General features: G+C 41.1%; 1 protein-coding gene across 5 annotated transcripts in view; it reads left to right on the forward strand.

Moving 5' to 3' along the window:
* NAALADL2 (N-acetylated alpha-linked acidic dipeptidase like 2) overlaps positions 1–24,133 on the forward strand; it is an 828,713-nt gene that overhangs the window by 560,068 nt on the left and 244,512 nt on the right. For all 5 annotated transcript variants that reach the window (XM_058187422.1, XM_058187420.1, XM_058187421.1 and 2 more), the window contains one exon: positions 8,364–8,510. In XM_058187422.1, the coding sequence (XP_058043405.1) occupies positions 8,364–8,510 (147 nt within the window). The remainder of the gene's footprint in view (positions 1–8,363; positions 8,511–24,133) is intronic.

The following is a 24,133-nucleotide window of genomic DNA, read 5'->3' on the forward strand; positions in this document are numbered from 1 at the left end:
CTCCCATCTGTATGCAGATTCATCATTGTCTTGAATGAGACCAATCACTTGGTCATCTTCTAGAGTTGGTTTGCCAAGGAAGGTGACAGCAACGAATTAGGAATCTATTGAGTAGAATCAACCTCTTATTGTTTCATGAGATGTTCAAGGGCAGAAGTGCTGTGGAGGAATGGGGGTATGCAGTGGTGAAATCTGAACCGGTTTACTACTGGTTTGCTGGCTGTGCATGCGCGCTGTGCACGCATATGCAGTGCACACCACACACCAAATGTGAGGTGCGTGCGTGCAGTGCATGCCAAAAGGAGGCATGGGATAAGTAGAATAGCACACGGGGGGAGGGGGGTGATCAGCTGTGTGTGTGATCTTTTTTTTTTTACTTTTAAAAATATTTTTTTTTACAACCTATTTGGTGAAGAGGTTGTTAAAAATGCTTTTAAAAGTAAAAAAAAAAAAGGCTGTGACAATCGTATGTCTCAGCTGGGCATGGGCGGGAGGGGACCCAGGAATTTTTGCTACTGGTTCTCCGAACCACCCGCCACCATCCCTACCGGATCGGCCCATCCGGTCCGAATCAGGAGCATTTCACCCCTGGGGGTACGTACATCTTGGTAAGCTGCTATTTCTTTTTAACTATTGTTTGCTGTAGAAGCCACAATGGTTGGATTCCCAAGTTGTGCTTGGCCATAAAAAAGATGTTTACAAACCCCAGCGGCGTGGTTTGCAAAACATGATAATCCATGAATAAACAAACAAACAAACCTTACACCAGTGCCTAAATCCTTCCTGGGAGAGCTTTAGGTCAAAGAGAGCCAGATCTATTGTTGAGCAAATAAGGCAATCGGTTCAGAAAGCAATCTCAGTTTCTGTAATAACAATCATTGCTGTTGGCTCAACTGGTCTTCTTATTGTACAGTATGCAAATCTGTACAAAAAGATGCCAATGTGTTTTCCATCCCCAAACAAGCCAAACATGATGGTAAATAAACGGATGCTTAGCCTGCGGAAGGCACCCGCTGTCTAGTACATCTCTCCATTACTGGAATTTGCTAAGCTGTTTTAGTTTTGTAATGTTGTCAAAGTTGGGCAGTATTTCTCAACTTTTTTTTTTTACAGGGCTATTTATATTCCAATACATAATGCAGTAAATGTTGAACTGTGTGGTTAATCATTGCATTACAAGTAATATTGATCGTACGCATCACTATCACTATCACAAACACATCAATATTGCTTACAAGAGGGATGATCCTATTAAACTTTTTTTTAAAAAAAATACCTACTCAATACTACAGAATTACATAATAAAAATTTAAATAACTTTTGTGGTTCTTGAACTGCACTGAACTGAAATATATATATATATATATATATTTGTTTTCTGAGGTTTTCGCGGGTGTTTGTATGTAGGTCTTTGGTTGTTCGGGGTTTGTCCCGTGTAAAATTGGAAGTGTCTTGGTGACGTTTGACGTCATCTTCAGGCTTCAGCTTCAGCTCTAAACAGCTGAAGCCTGAAGATGACTTCATAAACGCCGCCAAGACACTTCCAATTTTACATCACACACACACACACACACACACACACACATACTCATAATCAGTTTTTTCCAGGTAAATGTAAAAAAATGTCCTAACTTTTTTTGAGCAAGATATATATTCATAACTTTAATTTAAACGTTATGTATTAACATACGATCTTACATCCCAGGCTGTTTTTATATCTATGTAAAAATGGGAATATACGAAAAAAAGGCAATATATAGCAATAGCAATCGCACTTAGACTTATATACTGCTTTACAGTGCTTTATAGCCCTCTCTAAGCAGTTTACAGAGTCAGCATTCCCCCCCACCCCAACAATCTTGGTCCTCATTTTACCCACCTCGGAAGGATGGAAGGCTGAGTCAACCTTGAGTCTGGTGAGATTTGAAGTGCCAAATTGCAGGCAGCCAGCAGGCAGCAGAAGTAACCTGCAGTACTACATTCTAATCACTGCGCCACCGTGGCCCTGTGGCCCTGAGTAATGGTAAATTCAGGCTGCATCCCCTTTTATATTTCTTAGCAATAGGGTGCCCTGAGAAAAGTGCAGATATTCATCATGGCAAGTGCTAAAGACCTAATGTGAGCACCAGCCATTTTTGAAATGGCTGGTGCTCACATTCTGAGCAAAGCAATTCAATAGGTGGATTATGTCAAACATCAAACATATAATACTTTTTTTTTTAATGTGACTAGACCAGGAACAATCAACTGCCAATGGCTATGATATGACATCCTCAGCAAAATCAAACAAATCACAGTATCACTAATTGTTAGATTCACTTATTGGATTGCGCAATGATGTGATTTAATTATTTGTTTGAGCTCCACTGGCAGAGGTTGCAGGAGAATGTTGCATCTGAAAACGGAGCTCGGGAACCCATTTTTGTTGGCAGAGTGCTCAGGCCACCACAGGTGCCCCGATTACGAGTGACATCGAGCTGGCGACGCTCACCCCAGCCCCCTCAGGTCAAACACAACCCTGTTGCAGTCCTCAGTGAAATCAAGTTTGACACCCCTGCTCCAAGGGAAACCCAGGCCTAGATATAAGTGCACAAACGTGCCTACCGTTCCTGTCCTATTGTTTTTCTTTTCTTCTTCCTATATATATATATATATACTTATACCTCCTTATATTTACTCATATATGTGTTTATATATTATATAATCTTTTTGTACGATACCTACATATACTGTTATGACAAAATTAAATAAATAAATAAATAAATAAAAATAAATAGATCTAAGAAAACCTCCATCTGTGACAACCCCCCCCATTTAAAAATAGGTATATTCTTGCCAAGCAAGACATAGATTGACATCCATAGATATGCCGCCACAGTATAATCCCCTGTTTTACACCACGTTATAAATAATAATTGACTTATTTATTTCTTAAACGTTAACACTCTATATCATTTCCATGTTGCCGCTATTCATAGAACCTCAAATATATGCAAAGAAATTGAGGAGAGGAAACAAAAGCAAAATTAACTCAGGAAAGTTTTGGCAATATCAGCCAAACCCATAAATCCTTGGATTAATGGGATTATGCTTTCATTTTGAAGGAAGAAAGAAAAGTAACAAGAGCACCTCCCTGAGCCAGAAGGTGCATGATAAACCCATTAAATTTTGCCACCCATAATTAGTAGTATAGCCATTGTATCACAATGCATTCATCAAGCTTGTTTACTGAAGAATAGAATGAGAATCAGAGCCTTTAATTAAAGCTGACCAAATTGCTGTCAAGAAGAGACTTGCAAGCAGCAATTTCTAATTAAAATGAATTCCCCTAGTAGTAGTGTTCTCTCTGAGTACATCCTTTAAAAGATGGGTTGTAGCTACCAGAAATGCCATACATATGCCTGATAAAATCTGGCAGTGTTACAGTAATTGGAAGATTGAGTAGCAAAAGCCGGAGAAAATGGCCTGCAAAACACAGAGGCAAATAATTTAGTGTTAGGAATTTGTTTTCCTGCTGTTGAAATGGCATCCAAAAGGATGGACATCCTTAAGCCAAGAAGTTAAAAAGTTGATTCCTAAACAACTTTAGTCAGCTCTATGTCATCTTTTGGGGCCTAATTGAGCCCTGCAATTATTTTTAATGAATATTTCTGGTCGGACAAAAACAGAACAGTGTGGCACCAATATATAGTATAAAGTAAAGTGACCAGATTTCAGCGATGGCAAAGTGGGACACCATTGACGGGTGAGGGTGGGGGTGGGGGGCCGGGGCTGTGCATCGCGCTGAGTCTTGCCACCTGCCTGAAGGAGGAGGAGCGGCTGCTGCTTCTCTGCTCTTCCAGGCAGGCTCGGCTCTCCTCTCGGCTCTTCCAGGCAGGCTCGGCTCTCCTCAGCTCTCCTCTCGGCTCTTCTCTTCCTCTCGGGTGAAGTCAAGCGGCATCTCTCCTCCCTCTTGCGCCCCCTTCTCCACCACTCCCCCTTCTCTGCCTCCTCCTCTTGCGTTGCCGCCTCCCATTTTCAGAATGGGAGTGAAACAAAAAAAAATCGGGACTTTTTGGAATTGCCGCGGGACGCGGAACAAATTATTAAAAAGCAGGACTATCCCGCCAAAAGCGGGACATCTAGTCACTATAGTATAAAGGCTTGAGTTTGAATGGCTTCTCTCTCATAGGCTAAACAGAACCCATCATATCTTAGCTTACTTGATAAAAGCAATGAGCTGACTTATAAAAACATTTTATATTTTATATTTTTATATTTATTTATTTTGTCACAACAGTATATACAAGCATAAGCATGAAAGTAACTATTTATTTATTTATTTATTTATTTATTTAATTTGATTTTTATACCGCCCTTCTCCCGAAGGACTCAGGGCGGTGTACAGGCGAAATAAAAACAACAATACAAATATACACAATTTAAATACCCTTAAAAAACTTATTCAAAATTAGCCTGATATTAAAAAAATCATCATCAATTAAAACCCCATTTAAAATTTGTAAAATTCCCTTTTAAAATCCAATTAAGCCAGCCCCGCGCGAATAAAAAGATGGGTCTTCAGTTCGCGACGAAATGTCCGAAGGTCAGGTATTTGACGTAAACCATATATAATGGTATATGCTTATTATATATGCTTATATAATATATAAGCATATATATATAAACATAAGCATGCAATAACTATATCAATTGGATATAATGAAAGAAAACAATAGGATAGGAACGGTAGGCACGTTTGTGCTCTTATGCACGCCCCTTAGGAATGGGGTGAGATCAATAGTAGACAGTTTTTGGTTAAAGCTTTGGGGATTTTGAGAAGAGACTACAGAGTCAGGTAGTGTGTTCCAAGCATTAACAACTCTGTTACAGAAGTCATATTTTCTGCAATCAAGATTGAAACGGTTAACATTAAGTTTAAATCTATTGTTTGCTCTTGTATTGTTGTGATTGAAGCTGAAGTAGTCTTTAACAGGAAGGCCATTGCAACAGATGATTCTATGAGTTAAACACAGGTCTTGTCGAAGGCGGCAGAGTTCTCAGTTTTCTAAACCCAAGATTTCAAGTCTGGTGGCATAAGGTATCTTGTTGTATTCAGAGGAGTGGAGAACTCTTCTTGTAAAATATTTTTGGACACGTTCAATTGTACTGATGTCTGAAATGTAGTATGGGTTCCAGACAGGACATAAATAAATAAATGAAGAGCACATCCATCCAAGCATGTGACCTGGTGCATTTAAAGCTGCTGGATTCCCTTGGGTCATGAGGAAAGGTTTAGGTAGGGGTGGGCTGCTGGGGGTTCGCAGGGGCTCAGGAGAACCTCTAGCTAAGATTCTGTGCAGTTCTGAGAACCCCCAAATCCCACACCTGGCTGGCTCCACTCACCCCACAGCCCATTTTGGATGCAGGTTAGTGCAGATGTGCATGGAGACTCAGGAAGAGCGAAAAACAGGCCTACCAGAAGTTTGGGAAGCCCAGAAATTGGCTGTTTTCGCCCTCCCGGAGACTCGAGGAAAGCCTCCAGAGCCCGGGGAGGGTAAAAACGTGTCCCATCCCCCCGCCGTGGTGCAGGAGGCTGACTAGGCCATGCCCACCATGCCCACGCCCACCTAGCAACCAGGTAGAGAACCCCTTGCTAAATTTTTTGAAGTTTAGGTTTAGGGAACACTGATCTTGGCAATTTTTCAGACCATAATAGCAGTAGCAGTTAGACTTATATATCACTCCACAGTCCTTTACAGCATTTTCTGAATGGTTTTCAATATCAGTATATTGTCCCCAACAATGTAGGTGCTCATTTTACCAACTTTGAAAGGATGGAAGGCTGAGTCTCAACTTTGAGTCCCATCAGAATCTGACTCCTGGCTGTGGGCAGAGTTAGCCTGCAATATTGCATTGTAACTACTTCACCACCAGGGCTCCTTAAGATTCAAGTTTTCAATCATAAACTTAATGTGATGGAAAGTCTAATAGTTTTTTATTGGTGACTGGGGTGGTTCCCACATGAATGAATGAATGAATGAATGAATGAATGAATGAATTTTAATACACCATTGTTGTATTTGAGATTATATTATCTATCATTCATTCTCCCAAAACTCTGAGATCCTTGATACTTTCTGAGCTTGGGTGATTTTCTTGCATACATTTATTTATTTATTTATTATTTATTTATTTATTATTTAGATTTTTATACCGCCCTTCTCCTGAAGGACTCAGGGCGGTGTACAGCCAGATTTAAAACAAAAACAATATACAAATTAAAACAACAATTAATAGCCGGATAGCTCAGGCTGGTAAAGCCTGTTATTAAGAACACAAAGCCTGCAATTACTGCAGGTTCAAGCCCGGCCCAAGGTTGACTCAGCCTTCCATCCTTTATAAGGTAGGTAAAATGAGGACCCAGATTGTTGGGGGGGCAATAAGTTGACTTTGTAAAAATATACAAATAGAATGAGACTATTGCCTTATACACTGTAAGCCGCCCTGAGTCTTCGGAGAAGGGCGGGGTATAAATGTAAACAAAAAAAAAATTAAAATAACATATTATATTAGTGGCCGAAAGATTTAAAACCGTCAAATTTGACCCATAGTTAAAATACCCCAATTAAAATTATTAAAATTCAAGAAATTTAAAAATTAAGCCAGTCCCACTTGGATAAACAAATGCGTTTTCAACTCACGGCGAAAGGTCCGAAGGTCAGGTAATTGACACAAACCAGGGAGAAGTTCGTTCCAGAGGGTAGGTGCTCCAACAGAGAAGTCCCTTCCCCTGGGGGCCGCCAACCGACATTGCTTGGCGGACGGCACCCTGAGAAGACCCTCTCTGTGTGAGCATACGGGTCAGTGGGAGGCATAAGGTAACAGCAGGCGGTCCCGTAAGTACCCGGGCCCTAAGCCATGGAGCGCTTTAAAGGTGGTAACCAACACCTTGGTTATACACCCAATGAGGTAACATCATCAGTGCTAGCAATGGTGATGTCGGATATGCCTCCTTTCAGTACTCAAGAAAGAAAAACCCCAACTCCATTTCCATAGGGAAGGGTACTTTCACTGAGTATGAACTGAATGCAATCAAAGAAAAGCAAGGTCGGAGACAATAGGCACGAAAATCACATATAGGAAATGCCCCCAAAAACCCTCCCCCCAAAGGTCCAGTCAGGATTATCCAATCCACATTCCTCCAGGGGGTCATTTGGGGTGCAGCTTCAGATGGCCCCATCCTTCTGGTATGCCGGGACGGTTGGCCTTGACTGGTTATCAGCACGCCAGCTGCAGAGAAAACGCTGAGGGAAAGTTCCTCCAATCTTCCCGCTGTACAAGACATCTCCACCAGCTCGCTTCCTCCCCGTTCCTCCATAATCAAGACAGCTCCCCCCTCCCCCGTTACAATGACAGCTGTAGCAAGCAAGCAAAGCAAGTAATCAGTATGAAGCGGAGGCTGACAGGTGCAATGACATATATGCAACAAAACCATCAGAGAGCATCAAGGGTCTCCAGTTCAACTTGGAGTAACAAATATTCTGTTTCTATTCTGTATTCCCTCCTCCTGACACATACTGACCCATTCATGAGCAGGACCGCGGTGGCAACTTTTTATTTTTATTTTATTTATTTTTTTATTTTGTCATATCAGTATATAGGCATTAACATGAAATTAAATAGCTATATAATATATAAGCATATATATGAGCATAAGTATGTAATAACTATATTAATTGGATATAATGAAAAGAAACAATAGGACAGGAATGGTAGGCACTTTTGTGCTCTTATGCATGCCCCTTACAGTCCTGTTAGGAATGGGGTGAGATCAATAGTAGACAGTTTTTGGTTAAAGATTTTGGGATTTTGAGAAGAGACCACAGAGTCAGGTAATGTGTTCCAAGTGTTAATGACTCTGTTACAGAAATCATATTTTCTACAATCAAGTTTGAAGCGGTTAACATTAAGTTTAAATCTATTGTTTGCTCTTGTATTGTTGTGATTGAAGCTGAAGTAGTTTTCAACAGGAAGGACATTGCAATAGATGATTCTATGAGTTAAGCACAGGTCCTGTCGGAGGCGGCGGAGCTCTAAGTTTTCTAAACCCAAGATTTCAAGTCTGGTGGCATAAGGTATTTTGTTGTATTCAGAGGAGTGGAGAAATGGAACCAACTGGTTCCATTTCTATTAGTCGTGTCCAAGTTTATCCTTTCTTTCAGTTTTGCAGCTCAGACATCACAATGAACATCCTGTGTTAGATGATTTTGGCTTGGGGATGCTTTTCATTAATTTTTCCTTAATTTTTTCTCTCCTTTTCTTTCGTTTTGTACCTGCATTTTCTGATCCTAATCTTGTGCATTGCATTTTGTGTGTTCCAGAACTACAAGTTCACCTGTCTTGGACCAGAGAAATGCATGGAATCCAACGCTAGTTCAATTCAAATGCAAGGGGATTCTGATTATTTCATTAACCACCTTGGAGTCCCGGCTTTGCAGTTTTCATACCAGGATTCAGCCACGTTAGAGGTAATTGTAAACGAAGTCACTCAGTTAAGACTGGTAAATCAGAAAACAAAATCTTCTTTACACCGCAGATTCTTGCACATTAAGAAGGTAGCTGTCAAAAGCTGCTGACTCATCTTCTTATTTCTTGCGAGAAAACAAGGGGAAACAAGTGGTTTTTGGCACAGTATTTGGTCACATCGGTTCCTTTCCAAGTGCATGTCATGTTTCCATTGAAAAGGAAAATATATGCTTGCTATCTCCTGCATAGCCAGGAAATTGCAGCAGGAGGATTAATGCTGAAGCGTAATTGTGATAGTCACAATAACATGAGCTGTGCAAAAGTGGATTTTGGCTGTTTTTCTTTGAAAGATGGCTAGTTGTCCTTAAAATTAAATGTAAGGGATAATGAATGTACAAATTATATCCTGCCTGGAAAATAAATGAGGAGGGGGGCGGAAAGTGATGGTAAAAAAAGGATGAATGCTAATGAAATCGAGAGTTTAATTTAAGTAAAAAAAAAAAGTGCAATGTAGAAATGTTTAAATATCTAAGTCCTTTGGGTAGTATATTACATCATGATAATGATGATAATGATAATGACATGTTAAAACAGCCTACTTCAACCTGCTACTCTCCAGAAGCAACAATTTTCAAGGTTTTTTCCCCCCATTATTCTGTTTCTAACAGATTCATGGCATCTGCATTTGCCTAGTCCAAATCTTTTTTTTAAAAACCTTTAATAATAAGCAACTCCATACGATTAAAATTAGGACAATGATGGCAAAGATTTAAGGCCTTACGTCCAGCACTGGTTTTCCTTCCCTTTAATTTTTTTTTATTTTGTCACAACAGTACACATAAGCATCAACATAAAACAACAACACATCATATAAGCAAATATATGAGCAAAAGCATGCAATAACTATATTAATTTGATATAATGAAAGGAAACAATAGGACAGGAACAGTAGGCACGTTTGTGCTCTTATGCATGCTCCTTACAGACCTCTTAGGAATGGGGTGAGGTCAATAGTAGACAGTTTTTGGTTAAAGCTTTGGGGATTTTGAGAAGAGACTACAGAGTCAGGTAGTGTGTTCCAAGTGTTAACAACTCTGTTACAAAAGTCATATTTTCTGCAATCAAGATTGAATAGAATAGAATAGAATTTTATTGGCCAAGTGTGATTGGATTGTTTGCTCTTGTATTATTGCGATTGAAGCTGAAGTAGTCTTTAACAGGAAGGACATTACAATAGAAGATTCTATGTGTTAAACACAGGTCTTGTCGGAGTCGGCGGAGTTCTAAATTTTCTAATCCCAGGATTTCAAGTCTGGTGGTATAAGGTATTTTGTTGTTTTCAGAGGAGTGTTGTAGAGTGTAGAGGAGTGTTCTTGTAAAATATTTCTGGACGCATTCAATTGTATTAATGTCAGAGATGTGGTATGGGTTCCAGATAGGTGAGCTGTATTCGAGAATAGGTCTAGCAAATGTTTTGTAGGCTCTGGTTAGTAGTGTAGAGTTTTTGGAAAAGAAGCTACGCAAAATTAGGTTTACAATTCTTAGAGCTTTTTTTGCTATGTAGTCGCAGTGGGCTTTGTCACTTAAATCATTTGATATGAAATTAACAGATACCACCATTCCCAGAACAAAAACTATTTAAAAAATAAAACAAAATCAGTAATAGTAACAAAGTTGGAAAGGACCTTGGAGGTCATCCAGCCCAACCCCCTGCTCACGCAGAAGACCTATACTATTTCCTACAAATGGCTGTCCACTCTCTTCTTAAAAGCCTCCAGTTATAGGGCACCCACAACTTCTGAAGGCAATTTGTTCCACTGGTTGGGAGAAAGAGATTAAAGAGCAATGCTGTAACTCTAATATACTGTAGGTACATTTCCACATGGATAGGTTTTCCCATCACATGTTGGGTCTTTGTGTTTAAGATTAGCTATAACTTCAGGTCACCTGCAAACTAAGTCCACCTAGGGACATTGCAATAGTGCAGTTGGATGATAAGAGGCATGAGTTGCCAAGGTCAAGTGACTTTTTATGAAGAGGAAATCACGTGGATCATAATCTGAATAACCTATTGGGATTACCAGAAGTTCTTGGTCTCTGTCTTGCCTTCTCAGCAACTAGGAAAGGTGATCAAGTCTGTATTTCTTTAATAAGGTGTGAAAGCTAATCAAGGATGTCTCAATGTCCCATCTCATTTAGCCACAACTGGAATTGAAATGAATCTAAGGTTAAAGGGTAAATCTAAATGGGGCTGAAATAAAAATAATTCAATTTGCCTTGAAAACAATAAGGCTCCTGTTTGGCACAGACTATTTAGAAGTACTTCAGGCACAGATGCCAAGCTGGTTGGTCAGTTCTTGTTGCAACTAATGGGTCAATGCTTGCTTGGCTGATCAAAAATCAAAACACAAAACTAGATTCTGCATATGTAGGAAACGTGCACACATATACACACACATATACATACATACATACATACATACATGTACATATGTCATCTGCACCTCTATCACTGTCTGGTTGGGTTCTGCAACCCAACAAGACAGACACAGACTTCAGAGGATAATTAGAATTGCAGAAAAAACAATTGCTATCAACCTGCCTTCCTGTATATTGGACCTGTATACTGCACGAGTCAAAAAGAGGGCTGTGAAAATATTTACAGACCCCTCACATCCTGGACATAAACTGTTTCAGCTCCTATTCAAAATGATGCTACAGAGCACTGCACACCAGAATAACTAGACACAAGAACAGTTTTTTCCCGAACACCATCTCTCTGCTAAACAAATAATTCCCTCAACACTGTCAAACTATTCACATTAGGCTGTATTACTATTACTATTAGTAATAGTCTTCTCATCATTACTGTCGTGTCCCACTCCTCCTCTGACGGCCGGGTCGGGGAAGACCGTATCAAGCGTGGCTGCAAAGCCTCTGCAGCTTTGCCAAAGTCCTATCAGAGTCCTCAGGGCAGGCAGGAGACCAGGATGTGACTTCAGCAATCCAAGTTAGACTTTGCCTGACTCAGAGAATGCCAGAAAGCAGATCCTTTATATAGGCCATGGGGTGTGGCTCCATGACTCAGCACTTATCCAGGCCTGCCCCTCCCTTCCTTTTGCTGACGTCGCCTCTCTATTCTCCGGAAGCGAGGATCTCTCCAGCCTCCAGCTGTTGGTAATCTTAGCTCATGACTGGCTTCACATTCTTCAGGCTCAGATGCTGTGAGGGAGGGGTCTAGTTGCTCCGTTTGTCTGGGCATGGTGCCAGGACTGGGGGCTGGAGGCACGTCAGGCCATTCGTCTTGCTCAGCCTGTCCGGGCATGGTGCCAGGGGGCTGGGCATGCCAGGACATTCTCCTGTACTATCAGCGTCCGGCAGGAGATAAGAGGGGCCCAGCTGCAGCAGGGGGAGCGAGCGAGGCACAACAATTCCTGTCACCCATCTCCTCCGTCTTATGACTGCATGACTGTAACTTTGCAGCTTGTATTCTTACGATTTATATTGCTATTGTTTCCTAGTATGGTTTGATTGCTTATTTGTATCCTATGACTATCACTAAGTGTTGTACCTTATGATTCTTAACGAATGTATCTTGTCTTTTTATGTACACTGAGAGCATATGTACCAAAGACAAATTCCTTGTGTGCCCAATCACACTTGGTCAATAAAGAATTCTATTCTATTCTATTCTATTCTATTCTATTCTATTCTATTCTATTCTATTCTATTCTATTCTATTCTATTCTATTCTCTCTCTCTCTCTCTCTCTCTCTCTCTCTCTCTCTCTCTCTATATATATATATATATATATATATATATATATATATATATATATATATATATATATATATGTCTTTGGTTATTCGGGTTTTCTCCCGCGTAAAATTGGAAGTGTCTTGGCGATGTTTCGACGAAGTCTCATTCGTCATCTTCAGGCTTCAGCTTCGTGCTTCTGGGAGCAATGTGTGATCACAGCTGTTTCTTCCTTTTAACTGCTAATGGGGGTTTGAACTGATTGGGTGGGAGCTTGGCTGTGCTCTGATTGGATGGGTTTTTTTCGTGCTCTGATTGGATGGGGGTGTGTCCTGTTTGGGTGGGGGCTTGGTTGTGCTCAGATTAGTCTGAGTTGCAGGGGGATTTGAGCTGGTGAGCTGCACTGCTGCTGTTTGGCTTCATGTTCGTGGTCGTGCTACATCTTCGTAGTGGGTGTCAGTCTGCTACATGTATGGATTGGAGGGGTTTGAAATGGCTAATGTTGCAGCTGCGGTCTGGCTTCTGGTCCTTGGTCGTGCTTCATGATCAGTGTGGGTTTGGGTCTGCTTTCTGGGTGGAAGTGTGGTGGTGACATCCTGTGTGGACCTCGTGAGTGTGGGTCTGGTGTCATTCCTCATGTTGAGGACTCGTTTGTCAATAAGGGCGGGTTTCCAAATGGCTGGTAGGCGGGGGGTATCATCTCGTTTGTTCATGTTCTCCCCTCCAATCCATACATTCCATACAATCCATTTGTTCTCCCCTCCAATCCATACATGCAGCAGACTGACACTCACTATGAAGATGTAGCACCACCACAAAGCCAAACAACAGCTATGCAGCTCACCAGCTCAAATCCCCCTGCAACACAGACTAAATTGAGCACAACCAAGCCCCCACCCAAACAGGACACACCCCCAGCCAATCAGAGCACAAAAAAACCTACATCCAATCAGAGCACAGCCAAGCTCCTACCCAATCAGTTCAAACCCCCACTAGCAGTTAAAAGGAAGAAACAGCTGCGATCACACATTGCTCCCAGAAGCACGAAGCTGAAGCCTGAAGATGACGAATGAGACTTCGTCGAAACGTTGCCAAGACATTTCCAATTTTACATGGGAGAAAACCCGAACAACCAAAGACCTACATACAAACACCCGTGAAAACCTCAGAAAACATATATATATATATATTTGTTTTCTGGGTAAGTGTGTCTCATCATCTTCAGGCTTCAACCGTGCTTCTGGGAGCAATGTGTGATTGCAGCTGTTTCTTCCTTTTAACTGCTAGTGGGGTTTGAACTGATTGGGTGGGAACTTGGCTGTGCTCTGATTGGATGAGGGTTTTTGTGCTCTGATTGGCTGGGGGTGTGTCCTGTGTTGGTGGGGGCTTGTTTGTGCTCAGTTTAGTCAACAACAGAATAATCAGAGAAGCCATTGAGATAGAAAAACGCCCACACAGCATGAACAAACGAGATGACACCTCCCGCCTACCAGCCATTTGGAAACCCGCCCTTATTGACAAACGAGTCCCTAACACGAGGAATGACACCAGACCCACACTCATGAGGTCCACACAGGATGTCACCACCGCACATCCACCCATGTTGAGGACTCGTTTGTCAAACCCACACTGATCATGAAGCACGACCAAGGACCAGAAGCCAGACCGCAGCTGCAACATTCCATACAATCCATTTGTTCTCCTCCAATCCATACATGCAGCAGACTGACACCCACTATGAAGATGCAGCACGACCACAAAGCCAAACAACAGCTATGCAGCTCACCAGCTCAAATCCCCTGCAACACAGACTAAATTGAGCACAACCAAGCCCCCACCAACACAGGACACACCCCAAGCCAATCAGAGCACAAAACCTACATCCAATCAGAGCACAGCCAAGCTCCCACCCAATCAGTTCAAACCCCACTAGCAGTTAAAAGGAAGAAACAGCTGCGATCACACATTGCTCCCAGAAGCACGGCTGAAGCCTGAAGATGACGAATGAGACTTCGAAACGTCGCCAAGACATTTCCAATTTTACATGGGAGAAAACCCGAACAACCAAAGACCTATATACAAACACCCCTCAGAAAACATATATATATATATATTTGTTTTCTGGGTAAGTGTGTCTCATCATCTTCAGGCTTCAGCTTCGTGCTTCTGGGAGCAATGTGTGATCGCAGCTGTTTCTTCCTTTTAACTGCTAGTGGGGATTTGAACTGATTGGGTGGGAGCTTGGCTGTGCTCTGATTGGATGGGGGGGTTGTGCTCTGATTGGCTGGGGGTGTGTCCTGTGTTGGTGGGGGCTTGTTTGTGCTCAGTTTAGTCAACAACAGAATAATCAGAGAAGCCATTGAGATAGAAAAACGCCCACACAGCATGAACAAACGAGATGACACCTCCCGCCTACCAGCCATTTGGAAACCCGCCCTTATTGACAAACGAGTCCCTAACACGAGGAATGACACCAGACCCACACTCATGAGGTCCACACAGGATGTCACCACCGCACATCCACCCATGTTGAGGACTCGTTTGTCAAACCCACACCGACCATGAAGCACGACCAAGGACCAGAAGCCAGACCGCAGCTGCAACATTAGCCATTTCAAACCCCTCCAATCCATACATGCAGCAGACTGACACCCACTATGAAGATGCAGCACGACCACAAAGCCAAACAACAGCTATGCAGCTCACCAGCTCAAATCCCCCTGCAACACAGACTAAACTGAGCACAAACAAGCCCCCACCCAAACAGGACACACCCCAGCCAATCAGAGCACAAAACCTACATCCAATCAGAGCACAGCCAAGCTCCCACCCAATCAGTTCAAATCCCCACTAGCAGTTAAAAGGAAGAAACAGCTGCGATCACACATTGCTCCCAGAAGCACGGTTGAAGCCTGAAGATGACGAATGAGACTTCGTCAAACGTCGCCAAGACATTTCCAATTTTACATGGGAGAAAACCCGAACAACCAAAGACATATATATATATATATATATATATATATATATATATATATATATATATATATATATATATAGTGTGTGAGTGTGTCTGTATATGTATATCTATATGTATATGTATCTATATATTTATATCTATATTTATATATCTATCTATCATCTACCTACCTACCAACCTCTCTATCTCTATCTCTACCTACCTACCTACCTACTTACCTGAATTTTAGGTAGTATTGTTTAAGGTTCTCACTAATGAAAGGTAGTTTGAGGTAGTGGTTAAGATGTTGGTGTCAGCTTTGGAAGCCATATTAAGTCGGAAGCTTCCATGCTGCCACTTTCTCATGTGGGAGAAAGTAGGAGGGGGGGATTTAGTAGTGGGGTTGTAGCATTCTTCCTGCTGGTCAAGGTCAGGCCGATCCTGCATCTGGAGAAGGAGTGGTCAGAGTGCTGTCTTGAGATGGGATGGATGATGATTAGAGCATGTGATCGACTGAGGAGTTAGGGGATGGTTTTGGGGGTTTTGATTTACTGAGGGAAAACTAGGACTTATCAGATTCGGGTTTTCTCAGATGTACCAGTTTACCTATGTTAGTAAATAGAACTTTGAAAAATGCTTGCTTCCAAATTTTTACTTGGAGTTGTGGGGTTTTCTGGAATGCTGACAGTTGGCCTAAAACTGGCCTAAAAGAAATTTTATCTAAATTTTATTTTTATTGGTTTTAAATTTATTATTAATTTTAATGGGGTTTTTAGTTATATATGGCCATTTTTATAATAAGTTTTTTTAATTAGTATTTTAAATTGTATATTTTGTACTGTTTGTTTTTATCTTGGCTGTACACCGCCCTGAGTCCTTCGGGAGAAGGGCGGTATAAAAATTGAATAAATAAATAAATAAATAAATAAATTCTAGGCCTGCCTTAGGCATGAACACTGGCTGAGTGACTTCGGGCCAATCACCAGGAAATGGAGAGTTCTAGTCCCATCTTTGGCATGAAAGCTGGCCGGGGGCCTTTTGGCCAGTCATGGCCTCTCAACTCAGCTCAGCTCAAAGGGTTATTAAAGAGAAAGTAGGAGGAGGGAGGAAGCAGTAGGCATGAGCTTAAATGGACTCCAGAGAATGGTAGAGGATAGGAAGGCCTGGAGGAACGTTGTCCATGAGTTCGCGATGGGTTGGAACGACTTCGCAACTAACAACAACAACAAAGGAGAAGGGAGGATTATGAGCATATTTACTGCCTTTAGTTGCTTAAAAATTAATAAAGGAAGGATAAAAATTAAATAAATAAATTATAGTTCAGTGTGAAATCTGAAAATATTTCCCATCCAATTAAATGAAACATTTATTCATTCATTCATTCATTCATTCATTCATTCATTCATTAATTTGAACAATTGACTGATTTGTTGATTGATTTCGGTAGATGCCTATCTCAGCAAACAACTCTGGATGGCTCATAATTCAAAAACATATATTACAATTAAAATCTTAAAAACATTGTAAAGCAGCAAAAACAGTAAAAAAACATTAAACAATTTAAAAACCATTAAAAGCTCTAACTTTTCCTTTAGTGTCAGTAAAGGTATACAATTTAAGCTCCCAATAAGAAAAACAAGATTTGTTTTAATACTCAAGACCATATTCAGTACTCAAAGCTCCACACAAATAAGCCATCCAGAGATATTAACCATGATGGAAATAAATAAGGCATCCAGCATATAGTGCTTGGAATTCACAGTATAAATGGAAATCTGTTTCCTGAAAGACACTTAACCCAGAAGCAACAACAATTTTCTTCAACACTGCCATTCTCTGCATGCGTAGCCTTCTAGAATTTTGCAGTAATGGCCACACTGTCTGGAGAATTTTGGAAGCTAAAATCCACAGATTGGGAAGAGAGCCAGAAGGAGAGCATTAGACTTTAGTTATTAAACTGCATCCTTGGGAATATCTGTTGCTCCATCCATATTCCTTACAACTTTAAAAGGAAAGTCTAGAATTTACTTTCTTAGCAAGTAGAAAGTTGCCAAGTCAGTTGCTGGCACTTCTAGATAAACTTCTTGCAAAAAAAAAAAATCCTTCCTGAAGTTCAACAAAGATTGGTACCAATTCAAATTTTTTTACTACCGGTTCTGTGAGCGTGGCAGGGAAAGGATACTGTAAAATCTCCATTCCTACCCCACTCTGGGAAAAGGATACTGTAAAAACTCCATTCCTATCCAACTCCAGGGAAAGGATACTATAAAATCTCCATTCCTATCTAACTCCGGGGAAAGGATACTGCAAAATCTCCATTTCCACCCCACTCTGGGGAAAGGATACTGTAAAATCTCCATTCCCACCCCACTCCGGGAAAAGGATACTATAAAATCTCCATTCCTATCTAACTCCGGGGAAAGGATACTGCAAAATCTCCATTTCCACCCCACTCTGGGGAAAGGATACTGCAAAATCCCCATTTCCTCCCCATCATCTGGGACTCTGGAGGCAGAGAATAGATGGGCACGGGTCAGTCAGAGGTGGTATTTACCGGATCTCTGAACTACTCAAAATTTCTGCTACCGGTTCTCCAGAACTGATCAGAACCTGCTGAATACCACCTATGATTGGTACTATATATGACTTCAGCATTATTCAATTTAAGATACTTCCTTGTATGGGTAAACATCAACATTGGGAATATAACTTTGATAATGTGTTCTAAGTCCCATTGTTGTCCTTAAGGAAAATGGGATTTTTTTCAGGGGCGGGGAGGAAGGGGGAGGTGCTTTCATTATCTGCCGAAATGAAGAAGGATGTTGGAATCCATTCTGTGTTAGCATCTGCACTACTAATTTGCTAATAATTAAATTTCACAAAGGCAGAAGCCATCTTTTTGGATTTGCCAAAAGTGACAGCGATTCTTTCTTTTATTTCTTCCCTCCCCACATTATTTAATAAGAAATGGTTCTGCTAATTGAAATGTCCCGTCGTTGGTGTATTTTATTTTTTTAGCAAGAAGACTTTTCAATTTGGGAAACACCGTTGCACCTATTAGGAAAATCATTCTGCTTTAGATTAAGTACGAGGCAAAGGTTGTCATAAAAGAAATGGAAAAGCAGATGTTCCATGATTAAGTGTGCAATGTTTATGACAGGCTTGTGGTCCAAGGCTCATTTCTTCTGTCACTTAACAGCTGCTCTACACAGCTTCTGTTTCGGAATTGGTACTATGTAGGGCATAGGTGAGAATTGGAAGGCTCCAACTGCATCAGAGGAGAAGGGTTTTTTTTTTTCCTGTAGCATCTATCTTGATTGAGAAGCTTGACATGACAGATGCAAGCAGGGCTTTTATGACATAAAATAGTACATTAAAGAATTCTAAACACAATATATTATTTCTTTGGGGAAATCATTCATTCATCATGAAAAGAAAGACTAGGGGAGACATGATAGCAGTGTTCTAATATCTCAGGGGTTGCCCCAAAGAAGAGCGAGTCAAGCTATTCTCCAAAGCACCTGAGGGCAGGACAAGAAGCAATGGATGGAAACTAATCAAGGAGAGAAGCAACTTAGAACTAAGGAGAAATTTCCTGACAGTTAGAACAATTAATCAGTGGAACAACTTGCCTCCAGAAATTGTGGATGCTCCAACACTGGAAGTTTTTAAGAAGATATTGGATAACCATATGTCGGAACGGGGTGTAGGGTTTCTTGCCTAAGCAGGGGTTGGACTAGAAGACCTCCAAGGTCCCTTCCAACTCTGTTATTCTGTTATTATCCATCCATCCATCCATCCATCCATCCATCCATCCATCCATTCATTCAGAGCCACCCAGTTGGTTAGAAGATGGACAGCTTTGTAAATGATTTTTTTTTTAAAAAATATATCATCTACCTATTTATCATCTGTCTGTCTGTCTATTATCTATATATCATCTCTCTCCATCTCTATTTGTCTGTCTGTCTGTCTATTATCTATATATCATCTCTCTCCATCTCTATTTGTCTGTCTGTCTGTCAGTCTGTCTGTCTGTCTATATCAGTAATGGCAAACCTTTTTTTCCTCAGGTGCCAACACATGCATGCTGACACACATAATGCAATTCCCCCCCCCGGCAGGCCCCGCCCCACACCCATGCATGTGTGACCCCCCCCGCTCCCCCCACCCCCCTGTATGCACGCGTGACCATTTTGGGGCTAGCAGGCCTCCCTGAAGCCTCCTGAACCAAAAATGGGGTGCATGGGGGGCGCCACACTGCTCATGCACGCATGACCATCCCCCACTCCCCGCGTATTTGCGTGTGTCTCCCGGCAGAGACCTGAAAATCAGCTGCCAGTGGGAGGCGTGCAGGCATGAGCAGTGAAGCTGGCCTGGCCATCAGCTCGGGTGCCCGCAGAGATGGTTCCGTGTGCCACCTGTGGCACCCATGCCATAGGTTCACCATCACAGTTCTATATCTGTCATCACCTCCAGAGTGCAGGAGCCGTTCACATACGAAAGTAAAAATGTTATATCAGTCTGTCACAGAAGGGTTTCATACCAGCACTTAATGTCTCTGGTGGTGTTGTGGTCTGTCAGCAGCCTACGGAGCTGGCAACAGAGTCAGACAGTGATGAGGCTGAGGTGAAGCCATGGCCATCAGGAAGTGAGGTGCAGACTCCAGAGCCTCCAGAGACTGATAGTAGTGAGGCAGAGGAACAGGAGGAGCCTGTTCCTAATGCATGCATGAGAAGGCAAGAGCAGGTCAAGCAGAGAGGACAACTCGGGAGTAGGGTCAATAGATGATTGGCCGCTCCCATAAGGCTTAAAACAGCCCAGCACTGGTGTTTCAACTTTGCCAGAAAACAACGTTGTAGCTGCGTTTTCTGCTCCATCTTCTGATTCGTATACCTCTTTGGTTTTTTTTGGCTTCTGGACATCTGCCAGGAAGGGCCTTTGGCAGTTTGCCTAATTGGACTAAGGTTTGTGAGATAACTGAGGAATTTGTGTTGGGAGGCATTTGTTTTACTTTGAGTTGAACGACACTGGGAATGAAGTAATTCCCAGCTGTTCGAATAAAGTTTGTTTTTCCATGGACTAAGTTTATTACTACCTACTTGGCCCTGGGTCATAACAGGTGGAAGCTAACTTTGGCAAGAAGTTTCTTTATCTGGAGTGCACAAGGATTACAAAAGATAGTTGAATTTAATTTTCATAATCCCCAGCTAGCTTTGTCTTTAGGTTAAATAGATTTGGAGGGCTATGAATTAATGAAAACTATGTTGGAATGCCATTTTGGAGAAACATGTGGTTCCTAATTTAACTCCTTCAACTGTTCTGGATGGTTCAGATGAGTCTACTTCCTGGGACCATAAATGATCTCACTTAGGATTTGAATAAACAGGCAGTTATTTTCAACCTGAGATAAGATGAAAATGGATAAATATAACAAAGGCCATCAGTCACTAGATTCATGCTAGCAGGTACAATATAGAATAGAATAGAATAGAATTTTTTATTGGCCAAGTGTGATTGGACACACAAGGAATTTGTCTTGGTGCATATGCTCTCAGTGTACATAAAAGAAAAGATACGTTCATCAAGGTACAACATTTACAACACAAATGATGGTCAATATATCAATATAAATCATAAGGATTGCCAGCAACAAAGTTTCAGTCATACAGTCATAAGTGGAAAGAGATTGGTGATGGGAACTATGAGAAGATTGATAGTAGTGCAAATTTGGTAAATAGTTTGACAGTGTTGAGGGAATTATTTGTTTAGCAGAGTGATGGCCTTTGGGAAAAAACTGTTCTTGTGTCTAGTTGTTCTGTTGTGCAGTGCTCTATAGCGTCATTTTGAGGGTAGGAGTTGAAACAGTTTATGTCCTGGATATGAGGGATCTGTAAATATTTTCACGGCCCTCTTCTTGATTCGTGCAGTATACAGGTCCTCAATGGAAGGCAGGTTGGTAGCAATTATTTTTTCTGCAGTTCTAATTATCCTCTGAAGTCTGTGTCTTTCTTGTTGGGTTGCAGAACCGAACCAGACAGTTATAGAGGTGCAAATGACAGACTCAATAATTCCTCTGTAGAACTGAATCAGCAGCTCCTTGGGCAGTTTGAGCTTACTGAGTTGGCGCAGAAAGAACATTCTTTGTTGTCCTTTTTTGATGATGTTTTTGATGTTAGCTGTCCATTTTAGATCTTGCGATATGATAGAACCTAGAAATTTAAAGGTTTCTACTGTTGATACTGTGTTGTCTAGTATTGTGAGAGGTGGAAGTATGGAAGGGTTTCTCCTAAAGTCTACCACCATTTCTACAGTTTTGAGTGTGTTCAGTTCCAGATTGTTTTGGTTGCACCACAAGGCTAGTCATTCGACCTCTCATCTATATGCGGATTCGTCATTGTCTCGAATGAGACCAATCACTGTTGTGTCATCTGCGAACTTTTGGATATATAGATAAATGCAGTATATCTTTAGGAGAATAGAAATACCATAGCTTGTGATCAATTTAATGATAATAAGAAGCTCAGCCCTGGGAGAATATTACATCTGTCCCATAAACACCTAATAAATAAATATATTGTGGTATCTCAATGCCAAGAAATATCCTTTTAGTGTCTGTTGTTTAAGAATATGGCTTCAGTTTATCTTACTACAAGACCTGTCCTGGATATCTTATGTCTGCAATTTATCGGTAGCTGTTCAGAATAATAAACTAATACGGTCATGCTAATAGAACTTTTCTCCAAGTAGTTAATTAGTATGGAATGAATGGAGGAAAAAGCCAATTGTTTTCTATTGTTTAAGTAAGGTTTTTAAAAGATTTCATCTAAAAAAAAGAATGTTATTGGCGTAATTGCTTTTGAAGAGCTAGTATTGATATTTTGGTGAAAGGCCGATACTTTAAAGAATTTGTCTGGACTTATCAGCATAAAAATAAGCTAAAAGTGGCAAAGGAAGCGATTGTGTTCATTTATCAAATTAGTAAATGTTCAGAATTCCCAATTTTCTACCACATATTCTTTTTAATTATGCTGTGCAAGTCTTTGGAATCATTTCTAAGTACTGGAACTTCAAACACAGCACCTGTTTGCCATTCTTTAAATAGCCATTCTTTAAATAGCCCATATTGGCCATTGGATTGCATCATTCAGGATAAGATAGCAGCTGTGGAAGGTAGCCATAGATTCCCCAAGGACACAACCACTTTAAAGACTTGCAGACAAGTGCTGAAACTCTGACAACCCTGATCGAGACCCGAGCACTGTGCAATGGGGTGAGTTCCCATTACTTGCCCCATCTAACTGTTCAAAAGCATGCAAATGTGAGTAGATAAATAGGTACACTTAGGTTGGGAAGATAATATAATCATACTGACCACAGAACCATAGAGATGTCTTTGGACAATTCTGGCTCCCTCAGCTAGGAAACAGATATGAGCATTGCCCTCTATAGTCAGACATGACTGGTTTGGGGAAATCTTTACCTTTAACTTTATCTTTCCTTTTCCCTTTCTAGGATCATGCTCCTGTAGGCATACTAGTGAGATTATTCTTTTTCCTACACTCGATCAAGATTCTATGCTTCTAGACCAGGGATGAAATGTCCTGGTTTGGACCAGATCGCCCGATCTGGTAGCGATGGTGGGGGGTGGTTCGGAGAACTGGTAGCAAAAATCCCTGCCCCCCTCCATGCTCAGCTGAGCCACACGATCATCAGAGGTTGTTGGTTTTTTTTACTTTTAAAAGCATTTTTTTTTACCAAAAAAATGCTTTTAAAAGTAAAAAAAGAAGCCTCTGATGATCACGCAGCTGAACTGGGATCATCAGAGGAGCGTTTTAAAAGCATTTTTTCTACAACCTCTTTGGCCGAAGAGGTTGTAGAAAAAATGTTTTTAACAGTAAAAAAAAAAAAAAAGTTGGCCATGCCCACCTTGTCACATTACCCCCACCCACCACCAAGCCACACCCACAGAACCAATAGTAACAAATTTTACATTTCCCCCCTGCTTCAGACTCATTTGTTTTCTGTGTCAAGGTTCCAGAAAAACCTCTTCTGCATAAAAAAACCCTCTGGAGCCATTGTCTTTCAGAGTTCTTTACTAGCATGAGGAAACTGGCACACGCGTGAAATTCCAAAACTGAACTTCCGGATTCTTTTCCCAGTTATACAAACCCCAAGAGTCCCACCCCCCTAACCCCTTTGCTGGTCACATGGTCCCACGTTCTCCCAGTTCATTCGAATATCTTCTCGCCACTCCTCCTGCAGATGTGAACACCATCCGACCTTGACCGCTTGAAGAATGTTACCATACCCCTCAACCCCCCTTCTTCCCCTCAGGGGAAAAATGTGGCAGTGTCTGGAACCCTAAAGTCTAGTATGGTTTCCAGGCCTGACATTCTGATCAAATAGAGCTACTGACACAAAATACTCAACTGCAATTGCCATTGATTATTTTTTAAAAATTATATTATTTTTTTTTTTTAAAAAAAAGGAATGGGGATTTCTCTTTCTCTTTTTCCTTTCCCTATAATGGCGAATGACTTTTCAATAACTATAGCAGGGGTGAAATCAAAAAAATTTCCCTACCGGTTCTGTGGGCATGGCTTAATTGGTGGGCATGGCTTGGTGGTCAGGTGACTGAACGGGCAAGGCTAATAATAATAAATAATAAAAATAATAAAGTATAGAAAACTTGGGAGCACACTGGTCTACCTTCTTTAAAAATAGAGGCACCTGTCTACCAATTGCTTTTTTTGGGGGGGAGGCACTGGTCTACCTTCTTTAAAAATAGAGGTACCTGTCTACCAATTGCTTTTTTTTTTGGGAGGCACTGGTCTACCTTCTTTAAAAATAGAGGCACCGGTCTACCAATTGCCTTTTTTGGGGATGCACCGGTCTACCTTCTTTAAAAAT

The sequence above is a fragment of the Ahaetulla prasina genome, chromosome 6 (genome assembly GCF_028640845.1).
Source record: "Ahaetulla prasina isolate Xishuangbanna chromosome 6, ASM2864084v1, whole genome shotgun sequence".
Lineage (NCBI taxonomy): Eukaryota > Metazoa > Chordata > Lepidosauria > Squamata > Colubridae > Ahaetulla > Ahaetulla prasina.